Source organism: Musca autumnalis, unplaced genomic scaffold (genome assembly GCF_047663935.1).
Source record: "Musca autumnalis isolate F117 unplaced genomic scaffold, ASM4766393v1 scaffold_4, whole genome shotgun sequence".
Taxonomy (NCBI): domain Eukaryota; kingdom Metazoa; phylum Arthropoda; class Insecta; order Diptera; family Muscidae; genus Musca; species Musca autumnalis.
This window is the reverse complement of record NW_027411977.1, coordinates 69,217,326-69,236,285: the sequence shown is the minus strand read 5'-3', so window position 1 is coordinate 69,236,285 and position 18,960 is coordinate 69,217,326. Positions and strand designations below refer to the sequence as shown.

The 18,960-nt window shown below is 37.2% G+C and overlaps 3 protein-coding genes across 4 annotated transcripts; 1 reads left to right on the top strand and 2 right to left on the bottom strand.

Annotated features, from left to right (window-relative positions):
- Window positions 1-1,452: 1,452 nt before the first annotated feature.
- LOC141402060 (uncharacterized) lies at window positions 1,453-6,720 on the bottom strand. The gene is made up of 3 exons (XM_073982687.1): window positions 6,141-6,720; window positions 5,565-5,984; window positions 1,453-2,661 (listed from the first exon to the last, which is right to left on the bottom strand). The coding sequence occupies exons 2-3, from the start codon at window positions 5,967-5,969 to the stop codon at window positions 1,543-1,545; spliced, it is 1,524 nt and encodes a 507-aa protein (XP_073838788.1). The 5' UTR covers window positions 5,970-5,984; window positions 6,141-6,720; the 3' UTR covers window positions 1,453-1,542.
- A 3,001-nt stretch (window positions 6,721-9,721) lies between these two features.
- LOC141402065 (uncharacterized) lies at window positions 9,722-18,735 on the top strand. Of its 2 annotated transcripts, XR_012412507.1 has the most exons (5): window positions 9,722-9,850; window positions 17,875-18,056; window positions 18,114-18,166; window positions 18,237-18,321; window positions 18,445-18,735. XR_012412507.1 is itself a non-coding variant. In XM_073982693.1 (4 exons), the coding sequence occupies exons 2-4, from the start codon at window positions 18,120-18,122 to the stop codon at window positions 18,718-18,720; spliced, it is 408 nt and encodes a 135-aa protein (XP_073838794.1). In that variant the 5' UTR covers window positions 9,779-9,809; window positions 18,114-18,119; the 3' UTR covers window positions 18,721-18,735. The 2 variants fall into 2 exon arrangements, 1 of the variants encoding a protein (XP_073838794.1); XM_073982693.1 differs by lacking the exon at window positions 17,875-18,056 and having other exon boundaries at window positions 9,779-9,809.
- On the bottom strand, window positions 9,791-17,611 carry rad50 (DNA repair protein rad50). Its single transcript, XM_073982682.1, has 8 exons — window positions 17,196-17,611; window positions 16,529-17,093; window positions 14,229-14,442; window positions 12,911-14,162; window positions 12,308-12,843; window positions 11,953-12,213; window positions 11,794-11,896; window positions 9,791-10,884 (listed from the first exon to the last, which is right to left on the bottom strand). Exons 1-8 carry the CDS (start codon window positions 17,262-17,264, stop codon window positions 9,946-9,948), a joined length of 3,939 nt encoding a protein of 1,312 aa, XP_073838783.1. The 5' UTR covers window positions 17,265-17,611; the 3' UTR covers window positions 9,791-9,945.
- Window positions 18,736-18,960: the final 225 nt, after the last annotated feature.

Sequence of the window (18,960 nt, the reverse complement as noted above, 5' to 3'; positions counted from 1 at the left end):
AGTCGCCATTTGCAATTTCAAATAAAATAATTCGAATTACAAATGGAATAATTCGAATTGCAAATGAAAAAATTCGAATTACAAATGTAATTATTCGAATTTCAAATAAAATAATTCGAATTACAAATAGAATAATTCGAATTACAAATGGAATTATTCGGATTTCAAATGGAATAATTCGATTTACAAATGTAGTAATTCGAATTTCAAATAGAATCATTAGAATTACAAATCGAATAATTCGAACTATAAATGGAATAATTCGAATTATAAATGGAATAATCCGAATTACAATTGGAGTTCTCGAATTACAAATAAAATGTTACGAATTACAAATAGAAAAATCGAATTACAAATGAAATGTTTCGAATTACTACTGGAATGTTTCGAATTACATGTGAAAAAGGTGTAATAAATAACATTTTGTCAGTGAAGGTCAAAACACTTTAGAAAATATTCGATTTTTATACTTTTTTCTCCTATGGTATACCAAACCGTCCAAAATTTTAGAATAGAGTCAACTACAAAAATTTACCTAAGATCTCAGTAAACTACTTTCTACAATATATGAACTTGAACAAGAAGTTGTCGATGCATTACCTGGTTGTGTGTTATCGCCTTGAGATGCCTACCACCATCTAGTGAACATCCAGGCCCGTCAGGAGATACATATCTTCATGATCTGGAGAGATCAAGAGAGCTTCAAAGGCACAAACGAGGACCTGTAGTTCAACGAGTCTAACAGGCTGGCTTGAATAGCATTCACACTGATACAGTGTGAATACCGTGCCCGGGGACGACCACCCATCCATCTGTCAAAATAAATTCAAATGGTTTTAGCCCAGTTAAGATCCGGACGATGCAGACGCTTCAATTTGTATTGAGCCCGAATTGATGGTACGATACCCAACAGATGTCCTGCCCTGTTGATTGGGACCGCACGACACTATGCGTTACACCTAAACCCAATCCCCTATCACCAGGTTGCAAACTTTTTAATCTGGACAGAACGGCACCAGAACAAGGTAACTGAAAAGATATAAGAACAAACATAGATATCGTCACCTGAAATGCGCAAAGCCGTATCCCACAACACCATAAGCTTTCAGTAGAAGAAAAAAAAAAACGTTATGAAATGAAAAACTGTTTTTGTAGAATATCAGTCTTATGAGGGCGAGTATTTGGGGTATTATGAAGCATGCACGAATGGGAGTAAGTAATGAAAGTAAATCCACGAAAACTCATAATTTTGGGATCTGTCATTACAACATCTTTCGAAATGCCATTTCTTGAATAGAATCGATATTTTTTGAAAGCAAAAGCTTAGAATTTTGCCACAGCATGTATTTTAGTTTTATCAGATTCCATAAAAAAACGAATTTGGATTTTCATGTGGGTTACGTCTTTGGACATTTCTGGTGACGATATTTGTGTTGCTACAACAACAACAACTAAAATATAAGGGCTAATGAAATTATGTATTCATTTCATAATATACTTTATTTCATTTTTTAAATTAGAAATTCTAAGGTTTTTAATAAATTACAATTTCAACCACGGATCATCCGTCGATGTATTATCCGCCACTATGGCAATTGTTGCTGACGTTGATGAGGCCTGCTCATATACGTTACCACTTTCAACTTCTTCAATTTCATGTTGTACGGAGCATTTAGCAGGTCTCTGAGATTCATCATTTCCGCTGCTGTGTGTGTGTTGTTCAATGGTTGTTACCCGACCATTGGGTGCCAAAACCAATTTATCCATACATGCATCAAACAGAATATCGTAAATGGCTTTACGGGCTAATATTTTCTGTTCATTTGATAGCTCATCATATTGTAGGGCCCATGATTTAGCCAATATTTCCGATGTATTTGATATTGTTTGCTTTTTATCGAAGGAATTTTGAGCATCGCTTGTCATTGTCTTAACATCTCGTACAAATTTTGTTGTAACTATGCGACTATTGTTGCGGGCGGCTTCATTCGATGAAGTCGCAATTATTGTTTCATTTCTATCGCTGGAAACTGACATGGGGTGGTGGTGTTTAGGTGATACTACTTTTGGTTTGTAACGTTGTGATTCAAAAACACATGCGGCATTGCCTTGATCCGAATCGTATTCACCATATAACGCTTGATGTTGCTGTTGCTGATGTAGCGTAGCATCCGTTAGTATTAGAGTATTTTTTGTATTACCACCACCAACAGCAGCACTGTCGGAACAAGCTAAACCGCTATTCGTAAAGGTTACGTCACGTGATGTGTGTTCAATCTTAGAAGAACGTTGGCTATTGGCGGAAGAAGTTACATCATCTAACATAGAATAATGTTGATATTCATGTTCGTATTCCACCTGTGAAATGTCATCGTCGTCATCACCATGTCGATAGTTAGGGTGAAAATGCTGATCCTGAGTCGTATCAAATTGTTCAGCATCATGAATGTGGGGACTGTCAGTTTTCGTTGTACCACCATCATCCACCACCAGGGCATGTGAGAAATCTTCAACGACATAATCCAAATCATTGTCTTCAAATTTTTCATAACCAAAATCATCATCGGTGATCTGTAGATGGTAGTTAGTTATGTTGTCTTTCGATCGTTGTACTGCATATCTGTCGGTTGGTTTAAGTATGGATGGATGACGACGTTTTCGCTGTAAAATAAAAAAAGGGTGATAATGACTGTGTTGTGGGTAAAAAGTTTACAAAGAAATTTCAATATTTATGATCTACGCAATAATCCTTCAAAAAAGTGCAATTGAAAATCTCCAATCTTAGTATAGATTACCCCCGCCAGGGATAATTAGGGTACAATTTTCTCCATTCACTCGGTTTGGTAATCTACAGGTTATCTAGGTAGAGATCTCAAGGCAGTTAGAGATCCCCTAACGCAGAAATAAACCAAAGCGTTGGGACCACATGGAATCTCAATGGTTGATTATTTAACAAGTATCCTCAGTCTATCATTAGCCACCCATAATTTACAATAAGCCTAAAAAATTGGCAGCCTGGCAAGGATGCCAACATTGGTCTCCCTCTTGTCGCCAGTAGTAAAGAATCTAAGGGCACTACTCCCATTTGCAGTTTCCCACTAGCCCAACATCAGCATAGATTCCGAAAATGCACAACACCACTTCACATCATATCCACACATATCAGTCGAGGACTGAACGTGGGCTCTTGACCTATCAAAGGCCTTCGATACCGTCAATCATGTCAAGCTGTTCGAGAATATAAAGAAAACATCCTTTAAGCCCTGTTTGAAACGTTGGATAAACAACTACATATGTGGGTGAACGAAAGTCGTTTGAGAAATTCAGAAATAAGAACTCGAAGACCCGTGGAACTGTTAAACTAACCTCTACCTTTTTGAAATTCAACAACCTCCAGACAGCATAGAGATCATAATGTATGCGAATGATTCTACGATCTTGGCGTCGGGTCGTATTATCTTCATAGCCGTTGATGCCTACGTAGCTGACTTAGTGCAGTTCTTCCATCAAACAAACATGAAAATATCCGCCGCTAAATCTACTGCCTGGACGGCTAAAATAAGGCTCATCCTGAAACTCATTGATCGATGGTGTCCTGATTTTGACCACTAATTACCCCAAGATATTGGGGGTTTATTCTGAAAGAAAATTCCCCGTGAGTTTGTCTTTCCGCCATTTCAACTTAAGCGAGAAAGTAAAATTTTCACGGGGAATATTTGTTTAGAATAACCCCAGAAGCCACAGCTACGTACCACAAGTTCAGAAGTATGAACAAGGTTCTCAGGTCGTTGGCCGGTACCACTTAGGGCCGGTCTCAGGTAAACTATTCTCAGCCAATGTGGTATGCAAATGTAAGTGCTACGCAGTGGAAGAATAACCAAACTTGCCAGAATGCCGCCCTGAGGACTGCAAAAGCTTCCTCCTCATTACACCAGTGGACTATCATCATAAGGAGACGAAGATTTTACCTGTACATCAGCACAACAAGATGTTTTCGTTAGCTTCGGATTCCAATCTCTGGTTCGGCTGTGGTTGTTGTTGTAACAGTGTTTTATTATTATGTTTGTATGTTCGTTCCCCTGTTCAATCTGGCTCTGGCTCTATCTCCAGTTGCAGGAAGTTGGCTACTTCGATGGGATGTAACCACAGATCCACTGGAGTCAGATGAGTAGGCTTGGCGGGGCAGTTGAATAGGTGCTTAGTATCGTGCGGGCCCATGCCGCATACTGGGCAGATGTCTTGCACGGTGCGGCTGTGGTCACCAGCTGATGCTGACTACGCCGGTTTCGTGTTAGTACAAAAAACCGGTGGCTTCAATTTTCTCGTGTACCAATGGTGTCTGTGACCCCATATTGACGACAGCAATACGACCGATAACTACAAGGTATGTGTTTCCCGTTTTGAAGCCGAAGACGAATCAACTAGATCGACTACGTAATCTGCAGGTAATTGTAAGGAACGACTGACGAATTATCAACCTATAAGCTGGTTCCGTATCAATGATTGTGCAGTTGATTGCCTCAGATGACATTTTAGTGGAAGTCATTGATAAGTCTGAACCTGAAGGTAGGATCAGTAGGTGCTGGTGTAAAATCACATCTAGCGATCCACAAGGGCTTCCAAGTTATCAATTGTCCCGGTGAAAATCTAAGGATTTCCTCATCCAAACTATCAATAACCTGAACGCATTTTGGGATAGCTGTAAGCTAGTCTCGGTCTCAACTGCTGATATCCCATATGCGGAATTTCAATGTGAAAGATATTTTCAAGCTGCTCCGCAAGCAGAACTGCGGCCTCTGGACTAGTAGTTGGAACCCTAGGGCGTATTGTGGGCGACAGTTCCTCGGTCAGCTATATAGGTGGTGTTGTTAGACATGCCATTCAGACTCGGTGATAAAAAATGAGATACCTAAAACTGAGCTAATATGATTCGGTGAGCACTGATTGATATAAGTCTCTATTAGTTCCTTCGGAAAGATTCGTGGATAGTATACGCACATACATACATATGTGTGTACTTTTCATGGAAGAGATTCCTATATGGAACAAATTTCCTTTACCGAACCTTCGCAGAAAAAAATACAAAAATATCCTTTAAATCGCACGTTTTCTCCTATGGATAGGAGCAAATTTCGGCTACGCGAACAAACTTTTTTAAATCGCAAATTTTTTCCCAAATAATCAAGGGAATCAAGGGAAAAGCACTATCAGTGGCAATTTTTTCATAATTTTCTGCGGTGGGTCGGTAAAGGAAAGATATGCCTCCTATATCTTCCAATTCACAATCACCAAACATCCTCTGCCTTCTATTCATAAGACTAGGGATAGTTAGAAGAGATACTCAATCGTTTCCTTCTCATCATCACAGAGCGTAGAATACACAATATTGTTGCCCTTCCACCTGGTCATGGATCATATGCGGCAGTGGTCAGTCATGGCCTCTACGGCAAACCCAGTCTTATTTACTAAGCGGATTTATACAAATTACTCATAGGTATATGAAGCAAACCATGCCACACACAATTATTACATTAATGTGACATGGAACAGACTTTATTGCTTACCATTATACTTTTCTCTCCATTATCTGGCACCAGCTTTCGTTTTCTCTCTCGACGCGATTCGGCTGTCTGCAAAAAACTCAACAGGTCAAAATACCACAACGTAGAATGATAGGGCCGGCCTTCATGTAAACTGTTGTTTATTCGGGCACATTCTCGTCGATAATTTGTACGGAAAATATTGATTTTACGCAAAACATCCTCACGATCTGAATCCGGTTCAATTTCTCTTAATTTCTCCACTAATATGTCGTAGGCCTCACATTTCAGATGACGATTTTTGTACTGACTACTGTTAATATCCCATAGAGCCGGCTGGGATTCGTAAAGGCAAAAAAATTCGGTCCAGAATTGTTTATGGTGAATGGAATTCATTGATTGACGTTGTGACGGTGGCGACGATGACATAGTGAATCTGTGAATCTTTTACACGGTTTTAGTTTTTGTATTTTTTATATTGAGATAAACTCTTTTGTTGTGTATTTTATGTTGTTGTTATTTTATTTTGACACAAGTTTTGTTTATAAATATAAACAGTAATTTCCAACAACAATAAACGCAATAAACAACCAGACCCACTCCGTTTGTTTTGATTTCTTCGTCCGTGCTTGACGACAACACCAAAGACAATCAACTGTTCAAATGTGCGCGCTCATTTATGCTTGTCTCTCTGCTTGAAAGAGTACAGTGTTTTACGTCACTGATTAGTGAAACGTATGCATGTAGTGTAGTTAGACTTTCTGGATGGATGGATGTTTAAACATGTTAACATGAGCTGCAGAGATCATCAATGAGTTACTTGTCCCCGTAAGCCAATTGTGCACGCACAAGTTTTTTGGGCCTTTTGCTTTTTTAATGCGTGTGTTTTCTTGCACTCTGTATTTTTTCCACCACCACCAAAAATACTTGCGACGCATCAAGACCGTTGCTTGTGCGTAATAAGTAAAACAAGTATTCATCATATTTTGCACTGTTACAAAACTCGCAATCGTAGATAGTTTGCCAAGTGACTTATCAAGTGGAAGCACACACACAACATTACAAAAAATAAACATTTCTAATTTTATTTTTTGTTGCTTCGTTTGTGTGTTTGCGCTCTTCTAACTTTTGAAAATCAGTGTTAGTGCTGTTTTACATTTAAGCGATTTGTCTTACGATTTTTTGTCTCCTCTTTGCTCATCTTCGTAAATTTCACACACAGGGTTGCATTTTTTTGTAACATGGTACCAAGTGTACATTTTGTTAAAAATACTTAATGTAAAAAGAAAGTATTTTATAAAAATATGTTATACAAATTTTAAAATGATTATAACAAATAATCATTTTATGCTTTAAATGATTTTTTATGCACAAAATTCATTGCAAAACTAAATTTTGTTTCAATTTCACTTACTATGTTTTGCAACTGTGCCTAACAAGAATAACCACCACAAAGAGGAGAAAAAAAATCGTAAGACAAATCGCTTAAATGTAAAACAGCACTTAGAAAATTATTTCTGCTCTCATTCTCTCGGAGAACATAAGACAAACGGTTGAATTACAAGGGTTGAAAACACTGATGGGCAGAAATGCTCTGCCTCACACACAAAAGTGTAAAAAATACATGAGTCTCTCGCAATTTGCCCACCATTGGTTGAAAACAACACTTGATGTGCGATGAGCAAGAAAGTAAAACAGAAAATGTAATTGCGTATTTAAAACTACTTGGCAAAGCATACGCAAGTGTCAAAAAATATCCATTTTTAAATAACTTATTTTTTGAGTGGCTAGCCACACTCGTACATATTTTGAGAATGGCAAGCAACACTTGCATTTATTTTTTAGAGTAGCAAGCCGCACATACGCTTGCTTTTTTGCATGTGGCTTATGAGTGTCAAAATCAGCTACTTACGCAGTTCTCTGATGAGCTGTGTTCCAGAACTAAAAAGTTTTTGCAATTTTTACGACTTTTACATATTTTACTCGAAAAAGCGTTCCCGTACACAAAAAAGTTGTAAAATGTTCACTTCTCTTTAAACAAAAATGGCGCTGAATGACGCTCTCTTTAAAAACTTTTTACACGACAAATTTGGGCGAGTAAAAAAATAGTAACATGGTTGCCGGCGTCTGATTGGCTGATACGCCGACTTTGACATTTGTTCCAGTTTTTTTGACGCATTTTCCATTTTCCGTTCCCGAACTATTTCAAAAAACTTATGTGTGAGAACAAATTGTTTGCAGTTCTCTCTTTTACGAGTTTTACCATTAAAAAGTACGGGAACGAAGCTATGAACACAAATATATACAAATATGGAAACAAAATATCTCATTTTCGTTTACATTAACCAACATGAATCCACGTGTCACTTAACGCCAGTTGCTCTGCAAATATCTGAAGTATATCGTTGGCCTGTTCCCGTACTTTATAAAGTGGTAAAAGTTGTAAAAGTAGTAAACGATTTTCATATAAATTTTGTGTACGGGAACGCAAAATGTGTAAAAGTGGTGAAAATTGTAAAAAAATTTTAGTTCTGGAACAGAGCTTGTGTTTCATAACGTAGAGGAGGATATTATTATTACTTCAAGTAACAACTTCTCTACGTTTACGTCAAATTCAATAATCAATTGTCAGCTGTTGATATGGCTCCAAGGTATATTCATATAAGGTAGAAGTGACAATCAGCTGTTATCTTACTTTTTTTGTAAATTTAGTTTTCAAAATGTAATAGGGTCTACTCATGAAATTTGAAACTTCGAAATCTGCTACCATAAAATACTACTTTTCATACTAAACGTGTAATAAAAATGACCTACGAGAGTTATGAATGCTTTATATTTACATTTTGCTTCAAATTTGTCCTATTCTAGAGGATTTTCAAAATGCATTTATGTTTTTCCTGAAAAAAATTTTGGAACGACCCTATTATTCAATATTTTCTTTGACAATTAATTTTCAATAACAACAATGTTGTTTTTGTAAATTTGTTAGTTGTTGTAATTCATGCATATACCTTATAATAAATATACCTTGTATGGCTCTATCTCCAGTTCATGGCAGAACTACCAGGTAGTGGTATCACACCAGCTGATCGAATATGAAAAGTCAAATCCCTTTATAAAAAAATTATTTTTGTTGTAATTTCCCCAACAACATAAAGAAAGTTTTGACATAACATATTCAAAATTTTACGATGCCACTACCTGGTCAATTGTGCCATGCTCCAGTTCTAGGAATGTGACTGCTGGGTTGGTGTGGCGCTGGGTTGGGCGCCAGGTAGTGATGACAATATCGAGGCTGCGTAGTCCATAAGAGAACGGCCTATTGCTTTCGGATAATCATTTCGAAGATATGAGTGTTTAATTCTGCGTGTTACTCTTTTGTCCACGATGTCAATATGGAAGCTGTTGGGGCAGATAGTTGTAGGTTTCCATTCTCGAAGAAGTGTTTGAGGTTTATGTCTTTGATGTCTCTGCCGATTGAGACTGTACAGTCGTCGGCGTATGATATTAAGTGCACGTTATGTGGTGAATTGGGTCCTTCGATACATACAAATTAAGAGTATTTGGTTTGGAGCTAGGTTTTGGGACCAATTGCTGTGGAACTCCTGGCAGCTTTTTTGCTTGTAAGCACATTATCCCTTGTGATGGTGGCTAGGTCTATATTTGATTTGAGGACGCGGGAAGCTTGGTGTAGTCCTTTACTATCACGGTTTGGTGGGTGCTAGACCAATTGCCTGCAGAAGGCCGCTGTGAGAACTCGGTTTCGTCAACCTGTTAATTAACTCGCAGTCGGCCTTGTTAAAGTTGACAAAAGTTCTTTTCGAAGTGGTGGTTCAACCGTGCTTAGTTTGATTGTGATGGAGAGGTGGTCCGAATTTTACGCGATATCTACATGCCAGGCGATATTCAATTAGACTAGTGTCACGTCAGGGGAACTACGACAGGATTCTGTTAGGGTAGACTGCTCCTCTTTTAGGGGGTAGAAGTTTGTATCGTGCTTATGGGTACTTTACACGATATGTTTTTTACATGTGAGTTGTCACTTCTCCCATACAAAATGACAACACTTCTCCCATACAAAATGACAACAAGTGACAACTCATATGTAAAAAACATATCGTGTAAAGTACCCATTAGCTATTCCGTTCCCCCTGGCGTCACAACCTAGCGTGCCAGCGTGCATTTATACAAGTGTTTATTTATTTGTTTGACAAATTTTTTACATCTTAAGAAAAAAGAACAGCAAATTATTTTGTTTATTTTACTTTTGTGTGTATTATATAAAATATATACCTTTTTATTTTATATATGTATGTATATTTCTTAAAAATATATTTGCGATTTTATTTTCAATAATACTCTTAAAATATACATGTACTTCTGTCCTCGTCCTACTCTCCACCTTTTAGGCAACTCTTACCTGACGTATAACCGACTTACATTCATCATTGCGGAATACACGGTTATATTTGTTAATTTTACCCAGTGTCGAGATAAAAGCTTCATCGTGGGTAATTATGATCAACATAAAATTGGATTGTGTTTGTCTTTCTTCGACAATTCGATTGAGGGCATCACACAGTGATAGAATATTGTTACGATCCAAATTGGTAGTCGGTTCGTCCAATGCCAAAACACCACAATTGCTGCTAAATGTCTCGGCCAAAGCCATGCGTATAATGAGTGAAGCCAGCACTCGTTGACCGGCACTGCAACGTCCACGCATCTCAATTTCCGAGTTATTTTTCGATTGTATAACACGATAGTTATAGTTGCGCCGCTTGTCCATCGAAGAGGCATCCTTGCCCTCTTCTGTTTGGATTTGGATGTAATCGATGTCATTGCCACGATAAATTAAACGCCAATATTCACGAATCAGACGATTAATTTCTTGCATTTTTTCCGTGTGGAATTGCATTAGGGCCCATTCAAGAGCAACACGATGTTGACCCAAATCATTGGCAACCTTGCGTGTCACTTCGACTTCGTAATAGGTGCGTTTATAGTTCATCAACGAATTACGATATTTGGGTGCGGACAATTCCTTTTCCAGTTTGCGTATTTGATGTTTAATTTCACCACTCTGGCCGAGAAGTTCACCTTTGCGTACAGTGATCTTTTCACGTTTAGCGTTGAGTTCCTTTTTCTCCTTGGCCACGCTACTGAAATCCAGTTTACTAAACTCCTCAGCCAATGATTCGTATTTTGCATTTAATTCTTCGGATTTTTGTTGTAAAATTTTCAAATCACGATTATCTTTGAGATCGCGATCGGCAGTTTCTTGATTGGCTAATTCTTGTTTGATGCCCTCCAGTTTGGTTTGCATTTCGGAAATGGTATCAGCCTGTAAGGAAAAAACATGTAAATGTGAAAATTGTTTGATAAATTCCGAAGTTACGATAAAGCAAAGTAAAAGAAAACATATTCGCGCATTCGATATAGGGCATAGGAAATAAATGAAATAAGTTCAATCGAAAAATTGTTCGATAACAAATGTGGGAATTAGGCAGGAGAATAAACATGGTAATCTAACATGCGATTATTCGAATCTAGAACACTCTCTAAATCTATCTCGATTGCGAGGGAAGAGAACCCGTGCTAGTACAAGTGACTCCTTTTTTAGGTTTCTAACTTCAAAGTGGGACAGTGGTGTTGACTACTACATGTGAAATTGCTGAAGAGATATCACACTGTGGGCCATCTATTTTGCATATGCCCTTTGTTAAAGCCACAAAGGAGACGTTCTTATCAGAAATGGCCCATTACTCTTTGCAACTTAAGACCTCTCTTATGATTTCAGTATCATGGACAATTTATAGTTTTTCGTTCTCCACTTATAGTTTTCAAACTATGCACGAGTCTGTTGAAAACAGACCTATCTCGCTTGAGACTTGCTCTAATGACCCGTACATAGAATGTTTGGGGTTAGCAGTCAGATGTGGATTTGTGGTGTCTAGAGAAGCACCCATTCTTTCTGAAACAGTCTATAGAAGCAGACTTTCTTTCAGAAAGGGTCTATAGAAGCAAAAATTCTTTCTAAAAGGGTTTATAGAGGCACCATTTCTTTCAGAAAGTGTCTAGAGAAGCACCATTTCTTTCAGAAGGGGTCTATAGAAGCACCATTTCTTTGAGAAAGTCTCTATAGAAGCGCCCATTCTTTCATGGTTCACCCCTCGCCATCGGAAATACTAGATACACTATTGAATTTGGAATATCCAACATATGAAAGCTCTTCATTATACAAACAACTTACCAATTTTTGTAGTTCCTCTTTGCTGCCTTTGAGTGACTCTTCGAAAGTTTTCAATTTATGATCCAAATCTAATTTGCCATAATCCAAAACTTCAGTGTGCAATCTATAATGAAATAAAATTGTATATCAATGTTCCCCATCTCGCAATGAATATCTCACCTTTGTATATCTTGATCCATACGTTTTAAAGTATCCAATTTCATAAGCATCTGATTGACTTTAACACGATTTGACTCCTTGTTTTGACTCTTCTCTTTGATGGCAGTATTCAATTGAGTTTTCAAAGGACCAACTTTGCCCTGATTCTCCTGGGCTTCAGTAGCAATTGCTACCAAAAGATTTTGTAGCTCGGTCTGACGTTCTTGTAGTTGGGGTAAATTTTGTATACCCTCTTGTAATTTAATTTGTTGATCTTTTAGACTGAAAATAAACAGAAGTGGATAAAGCCATTAGTGAATGGAATACCGCTGGTACATTCAACTTAAATAGCATAATCTAATAATGTCACACTTACGTATTCTTTAAATCCCTCAGTTTATTCAAAGCATCCATATTTTTCTCATAGTATTGTTGATTTTGTTCCAACTGCTTACGTTTCTCTTCCAATTCGGTAGATATTGCAGTTTTCTGGGCTTGAACTTCATCAATGGAAGTGGTTTCATTTTCATCCACCTTATCCTTGGGGAATTTATTTTTTATTTTGACAATATCATCCTTGGCCCGTGTCACCTGTTTCATGGCTTCATCGAGCAATGACATATCGCCCATCATAGAATTGGCCAGTTCCATGTTATTGGTTGGATCGGCGAGTAAATTTTGTATGGTTTCAGTTTCTTTACTGCATTCCGATAAATCGTCTTGTAACTTTTGTAAATCTTCTTTCTTTTTGGGTATCTCCTGCTGTAGTTTTTCCACGCGATCTATGGTGGGCTTAAGTTGCAACAAAGATTCATATTTCTTTTGCTCTTCTTTTAGGAGTTTTTCAATCCGTTCAATATTTTGTGGTAGATCAACAATTTTATCATTTAGTTCTGATGTAAGACCAGAAGCCTGGAATTAAAGAAAAAATACAGATATCAAAATTTTAACAAAGATGGGGGAAAATGTAGAGTGTTACCTCAGTGGTTGTCATATCCTTTTGACACAATGGACAATAGGGTTCATCTTCGATTTTTTGCAAGTATTGCTTGTAGAAAAGTTCGGCTGATTTTTGTGCTCCCAGCTCTAATTGATGTTTGCTTAGCAAAGTTTTCGACTTGGTTAGCAGTTCCTCGTAAGGAGTATTGCGACATTTTTCAAAAATAGTTTCTTTGCAATCTTCCAATTCCTTTTCGGCCTTTTGCATTTCCTCTTTTAGGGATTTGCGTTTAATTTCGAAACGCTGCTCCTTAAGTTTTAGGGCATTTATCTTGTTGTTATATTCCTTGATTTGGCGCTTGGCCTTCTCGTAGGAAACCTTGACATGACGCTGGTAATTTGCCTCAACCACCTTGCCCTCTTCGAAGATTTTGCGGAAATTGCCACTGTGCTTACTCTTAACCCTTTGCACTTCTTTTTCGCGATTATCCAACTCTTGTTCTTTCAAATTTAATTCTGCCACCAATTTCGAAATTGAATTCAAGAATGTCAAACGTTCATCCACCTTACGGAAGCGGGTTTCCAAGTCTTTTATGGCTCCCTTGTCGGCTTGGATTTGTTCTCGCAGTTCGTTTTGATTGAACTTGGCCGAAGTCTCCTCATAACAATCTTCGGTCTCCTTCAATTTGGCCGTAACCACTTTCAATTGCTGAGTTGACTTTTCAATTTCCAATATCTTCTTTTCATTTTGCTCCGTCTCCTTTTCGTAGGCTTTCTTCTGCTTGTTTAATGTTACAACCGATTCTTGCAACTTGGTGACTTCAACACGCAACTGATCAATTTTGGTTTGCCTTTCTTGATCCTCGGCATCATGTTGACTAATGGTTTCATTAATCTTCGTCTGCTCAGTATTAAGTACACCCTGTATGTCCTCCAGGATTTTATTTATTTCCTCTTCATTTTCACCCAAGACTTCGGGTATGGTTAAATTCATTTGTTGGGCCAAAGCCTTAATCTTATCGGCCCGCTTTTCTTTGCAATCATTTTCCTTTTGTTTTTGTTGTATGGCAAGTCCATGTTTCTTATCAACGTCATTGTGTCGGTTTTGCAAGCTTTTCTCTTCTTTCTTTATGGAATTAAGTTTACCCTCAACTTCACGCCGTTCCAAACGCTTTTCGGACATACGCTGTCCAAAGTTACCAATTTCGGTATCCAGCTCTTCCAGAGTACCTTCGAACATGGTTTTGATTTTCTTTTTTAAATTATTCATTTGATCCTGACAATTTTTTTGCCTGCAAAGCGAAATGTAGAATGGTTAGAATGTTCGAATTTTTTAGGGGGGATGTACCGTAACTTACTTGGTTTGCAGTTCAACTTTTTGGGCTTGAAGTTTACCCATCTCAGTTTCAATTTTGTGAATTTGTTGAAGACGTTCTTCAATGGGAGCAATTTCCTCTTCACATTGCTTGCACTGTTCCTCAATGGTCTTTGCCTTCTCTTGGCATTTTTGCAAACTTAAAGTTTTTTCTTCCATTTCCACTTTTAAATGCTCCTCCAAACGTAAATCGGCCTCTGCAGTAGAAAGAACAAGGAAAAAATGTGTCAAGTTTTGGAACAATGATAAGCTTGAGTGATGTTTCGTGCTAATTTATAATCCACCGCAAATGGAAGTACAATGGAACGGGAACAAAATCCCTCAATGTTAAAGCTCTGCCATGAAACTACTAAATGTGCGTAAATATGTCATCTGAAGAATGGACAATAATTCGAATAAAAGTCTTGAAAACTTATCTTTGCATTCATCTGGTCTGACAAATGACATTTCATGGCGACCTGTTATTTCTCTTGGATCAGACCATTTCACTTTTATCGTTTTCACAAATAAGCCGCAAGTCATTTCGCACATGTAGTTAGTGGAGGACTTAATTGGGAATAGAATAGAAGGTGACATAGAACAGAGTTTGTGGTGCTGGACTTACCATAAGCGCTTCGGCCAACCCACCATCAAACCTATGCTGCCACAAGAACAACAAACATCTTTTCGGCCTTAAGGGCTGAGAAAAACACGTTTGTATATTTTATGAAGCATGTTGAAAATATCACACCCAATGACCTGGAGAGCCCAACCTAGTACTCGACAATTGTTGGCGCCAATTGAAATTGCCAGTTTTGCATCGGGCAACCCAAAACATTTCTCAGTACTTAACCATCAAAACGATTTGTTTTCCAGTTAAATATGGCAGAAATTGCCTTCCTTGCCTTTATGGTTAAACTTTTTAAAGATTTATTTCTCCATAAGAGATACATACGGAAGACGGTCTTAACTCTGGTTTAGTAAAAAAAAACGTTCCGATTTTTTTTGAAATTTTTTCCAGATGTAGATATTGTTGCGCTGATCACGGGTATGTATAATTTTCTTGGGGGACCGAAAGTCCGGGTACAAAACCCGGGTATGACCCGACTCTACTTAACCGATTGCTACATCATCGGAAAGCTTATGGAAATACCAATCCAACAAGTGGTCATACTATGGGGTTATTTTCAGGTGTTTAGGTGATATAACCCAAAAACCGATTTTTGGAACCGGATTTTTCCATAAAACCCTCAAAAAGACGAAAATATGCCCATTATGGGTGCTCACTTCATGCATGCCAGATTATAGCTCTCACTTTAACCTTTCCAAAATGGTGCTATATGTTGTAATACCTTCTCTGGATCCAGAGATATGGCCCTTAGAATCTTGACAACCCGGTTTTTCTTAGTAGATATTTAGGGAAAAGTTTATAATTTAAAAGAAAACGTTGTTCCCGTTTCCGAGATTTGCACCTATCCATAGGAAAAAGTCTTAAATCTCCTGCCGAAGGCCGGCTATTTAAGGAAAAATTTTTAAAATTATTTTTGTGTTTTCTTCGACCTTTTTATTTATCGAAAAATTTTTAATTTAAAAGAACATTTTGTTCCCGTTCCCGAGATTTACATCTGTCCAAAGGAGAAGGTCTTAAATTCCCGGCCGAAGGCCTGCTATTTTAATAAAAATATATAATTTATAAGAAAATTTTGGTCAATTTAAAACTTTAAAATTTTCCGTAGGCACCTATAATGCAAAAATGGGCCCAACAGAACCGGGTTGTCAAGATTCTAAGGGCCACATCTCTTGATCCAGACAAGGTATTACAACATATAGCATCATTTTGGAAAGTTTAAAGTGAGAGCTACAATCTGGCATACATTAAGCTTGCACCCATAATGGGCCCATTTTCGACTTTTGAGGGAAAAACCTGGCTATATAACCCGGTTTTTGGGCTATATCTCCTGAACACCTGAAAATAATCCCATATGACCACTTGTTGGATAGGTATTTCCATAAGCTTCCAACGATACCCATTTCGTACGAATCGGCTCAGTAGAGCCGGGTCCAACCCGGGTTTTGTACCTTCGGGTCAAATAACCGGGTCCGTCCCCCAAACTATACATGCCAAGATCAGCGTAACAATATCCACCTCTGGAAAAAATTTCAAAAAAATCGGCGAGTTTTTACTAAACTAGAGTTTAAGACCTTTTGCCTTTAATCATTTTTCACCTGATATCCCTAATTACATTTATGAGTCAACTCATTTCCCACATTTGAGTATTTATCGACATTTTATGGTTAACCTACCTTTAACTTTAAGGATATCCAACTCCTCTTTACGCATTTTTATAATACGATCCAATGCCTTATTGTACTCAGATATACCAAAAATTGCATCGAATTTCTCCTTCAATTTCTTCGGTTCATCCAATGGCCAACTGGAATCTTCTTGATGGCATAACAGTACATTGTTGATAATTGCCTTGGAGACACCCATAAATTGCGACACAACCAAATCAACATCAGCACAACGCTTTGAAATCGATTCGTTGGTCTTTTTGCCATCGCCATCGGTCAAATAATTGAGAGTAGCATCAAGTGTTTCGAATGACACCTTACCACGTCTAATGCCCAGTTTCATGGAACGACATATGGACAAACGGGCACCCTGAACATTGCGTACCTCCAGCTTAATTTGACCCAAGACATCAGTTAGACCAAATATTTTAGGATCATGAACAAAGTACTTGCCACGGTCACTGCCTGGTGGACATTCTCCGGTCAAGGCATACTTTAGACATTCAATGACGGTCGTTTTGCCACAACCATTTTCACCCAATATCAAGGTTACCGGTGAAGTAAAAGATATCATCTAAAAAAAAGTCAGACAAACACACAAAAGCCAACATCAATACCATTGTGAGTTGCTTGCTGCATAGCTCAGTGTCGCAAACAATGTTTGGTGTATACATACCTGACTATCTCCAGCGTTTCCGCCAAAACTTCTAATACCCTGAATCGTAAGACGTTCAATTGTTGACATGATTATACTCTATAAATCAAGTAAATACATAAACTATGTAATTAATTGCAAAGTGTATATTTTTGTTGCCAATATAATGATGTTTTCACTTGTTTTTTGTGGAATATCCAGCAAAATATATAATATACAATCAGAGCGGTATGCGGAGAGTCTGTTTGACACCAACAAAATTGCAATTTGTTTTGCGTCGACCGGCCAGGGTTGTATTTTTGGAGGTGTTTCTTAGTTACATCTGGCAATGCCGTGTGTTTATTCGACTATTTATGTATCAGCTGTTTGGTTTGTTTTTATCAGCTGTTATTAAACTCGTCGAATGCGCTTTAAAGGAAGCGCTATTTAAAAAAACATTTAGCTGAAATAAATAAAATATGCTTTATTAATTTATGGGGGAAAGGGTTTCCAATTTTCTTATATTTTACATGTTATTTGGATGTATTTACATGTTATTGTAAAAATATCATTAGCTGTAGAAAATCTCGCGGGACTAATTCATTTTCGCCTTGACATCAAATTTCGACAATTTAGGAGCGAATTTTCAGTTCTTTGTTGTTTATATTCGCTTCGTTTCATGCGTGGTACATGCGTCCTTTGTATTTATGTATGTATGTAGATGTCCTGGCTCCAAAATATTCAACAATGGACAGAATTCCGAAATGCAGAAAATTTAATAAGTGTCGCAAGAAATAGAGAATTATTTTCTTATTTTGTCAATGATATATAAAATATTATACATGAAATGTAATATGGTCGCTAACATTCGAATATCGAATATGCAATAAAGAAGAAGAAGAAGTATGTATCTTCATTATAGGATCACAAGGAAATTTTAAATTAGTATCTTGGTTTCAGATTAAAATGTTCGACATAGATCCAATAATAAAATCTTACGAAAACATGAAAAGGTAATTCATCAAACTTTGTAAATCTAAACATGCAATTAACACAAGTTATTAACAAATTAATTTTTGTCAGTCAAAGCCAAGATTCCACGGAATTGCCCGAATATAGTGAGATTTTTTTGAGACTTTCATTTCTGGAAGTTTTCGGAAAGGCCTATGTAAGTAATGGATAATTGAAAACAACACATGTGGTTTCATATACATGTGTTGTTTTCAATTATACATACATATGTATATACAAATAAATTCTTTATTAACTTAATTCAGTTTTTCATTTACAGGCAATAAAACACGATATATTAAATCTATATAAAAAGATTTTGGTCTTGTACTATTCTGAGCAGTATCCAAGTATAGCGAGTGTGCAAGAAATAATGGACAAATGTTTTAGCAGATGTGAAATAGCAAATATTATTGCAGATAAGGACATCCTCTACAACTTATGGCAACAATTTGTAAAAACGGATATAGTAAATCTGGGAACTTTTAACGAGAAACGGAAAATATGCGAAGAAATGCATCATCCTAATGCAATAAAAAGAAATAGAATTGAATAAAGATTAGAATACAAATTCATGCATCAGTATTTAAAATTACTGGTATTGGTATAAGTTCAGTTCAGGTTCTGCATTTGGGTAGTTTTCTAAGTACACATTTAAACACAGGGGCCCGAATCCACGCGAAATGTGTCTCAACGAACGAATTCTTTTAGATCTAGTGATGACTACAACAGTATACTTTTTCCTAGGGCACGCCAATACTTCTAGGGATATGTTTAAATTTTTTCAACATGCTTA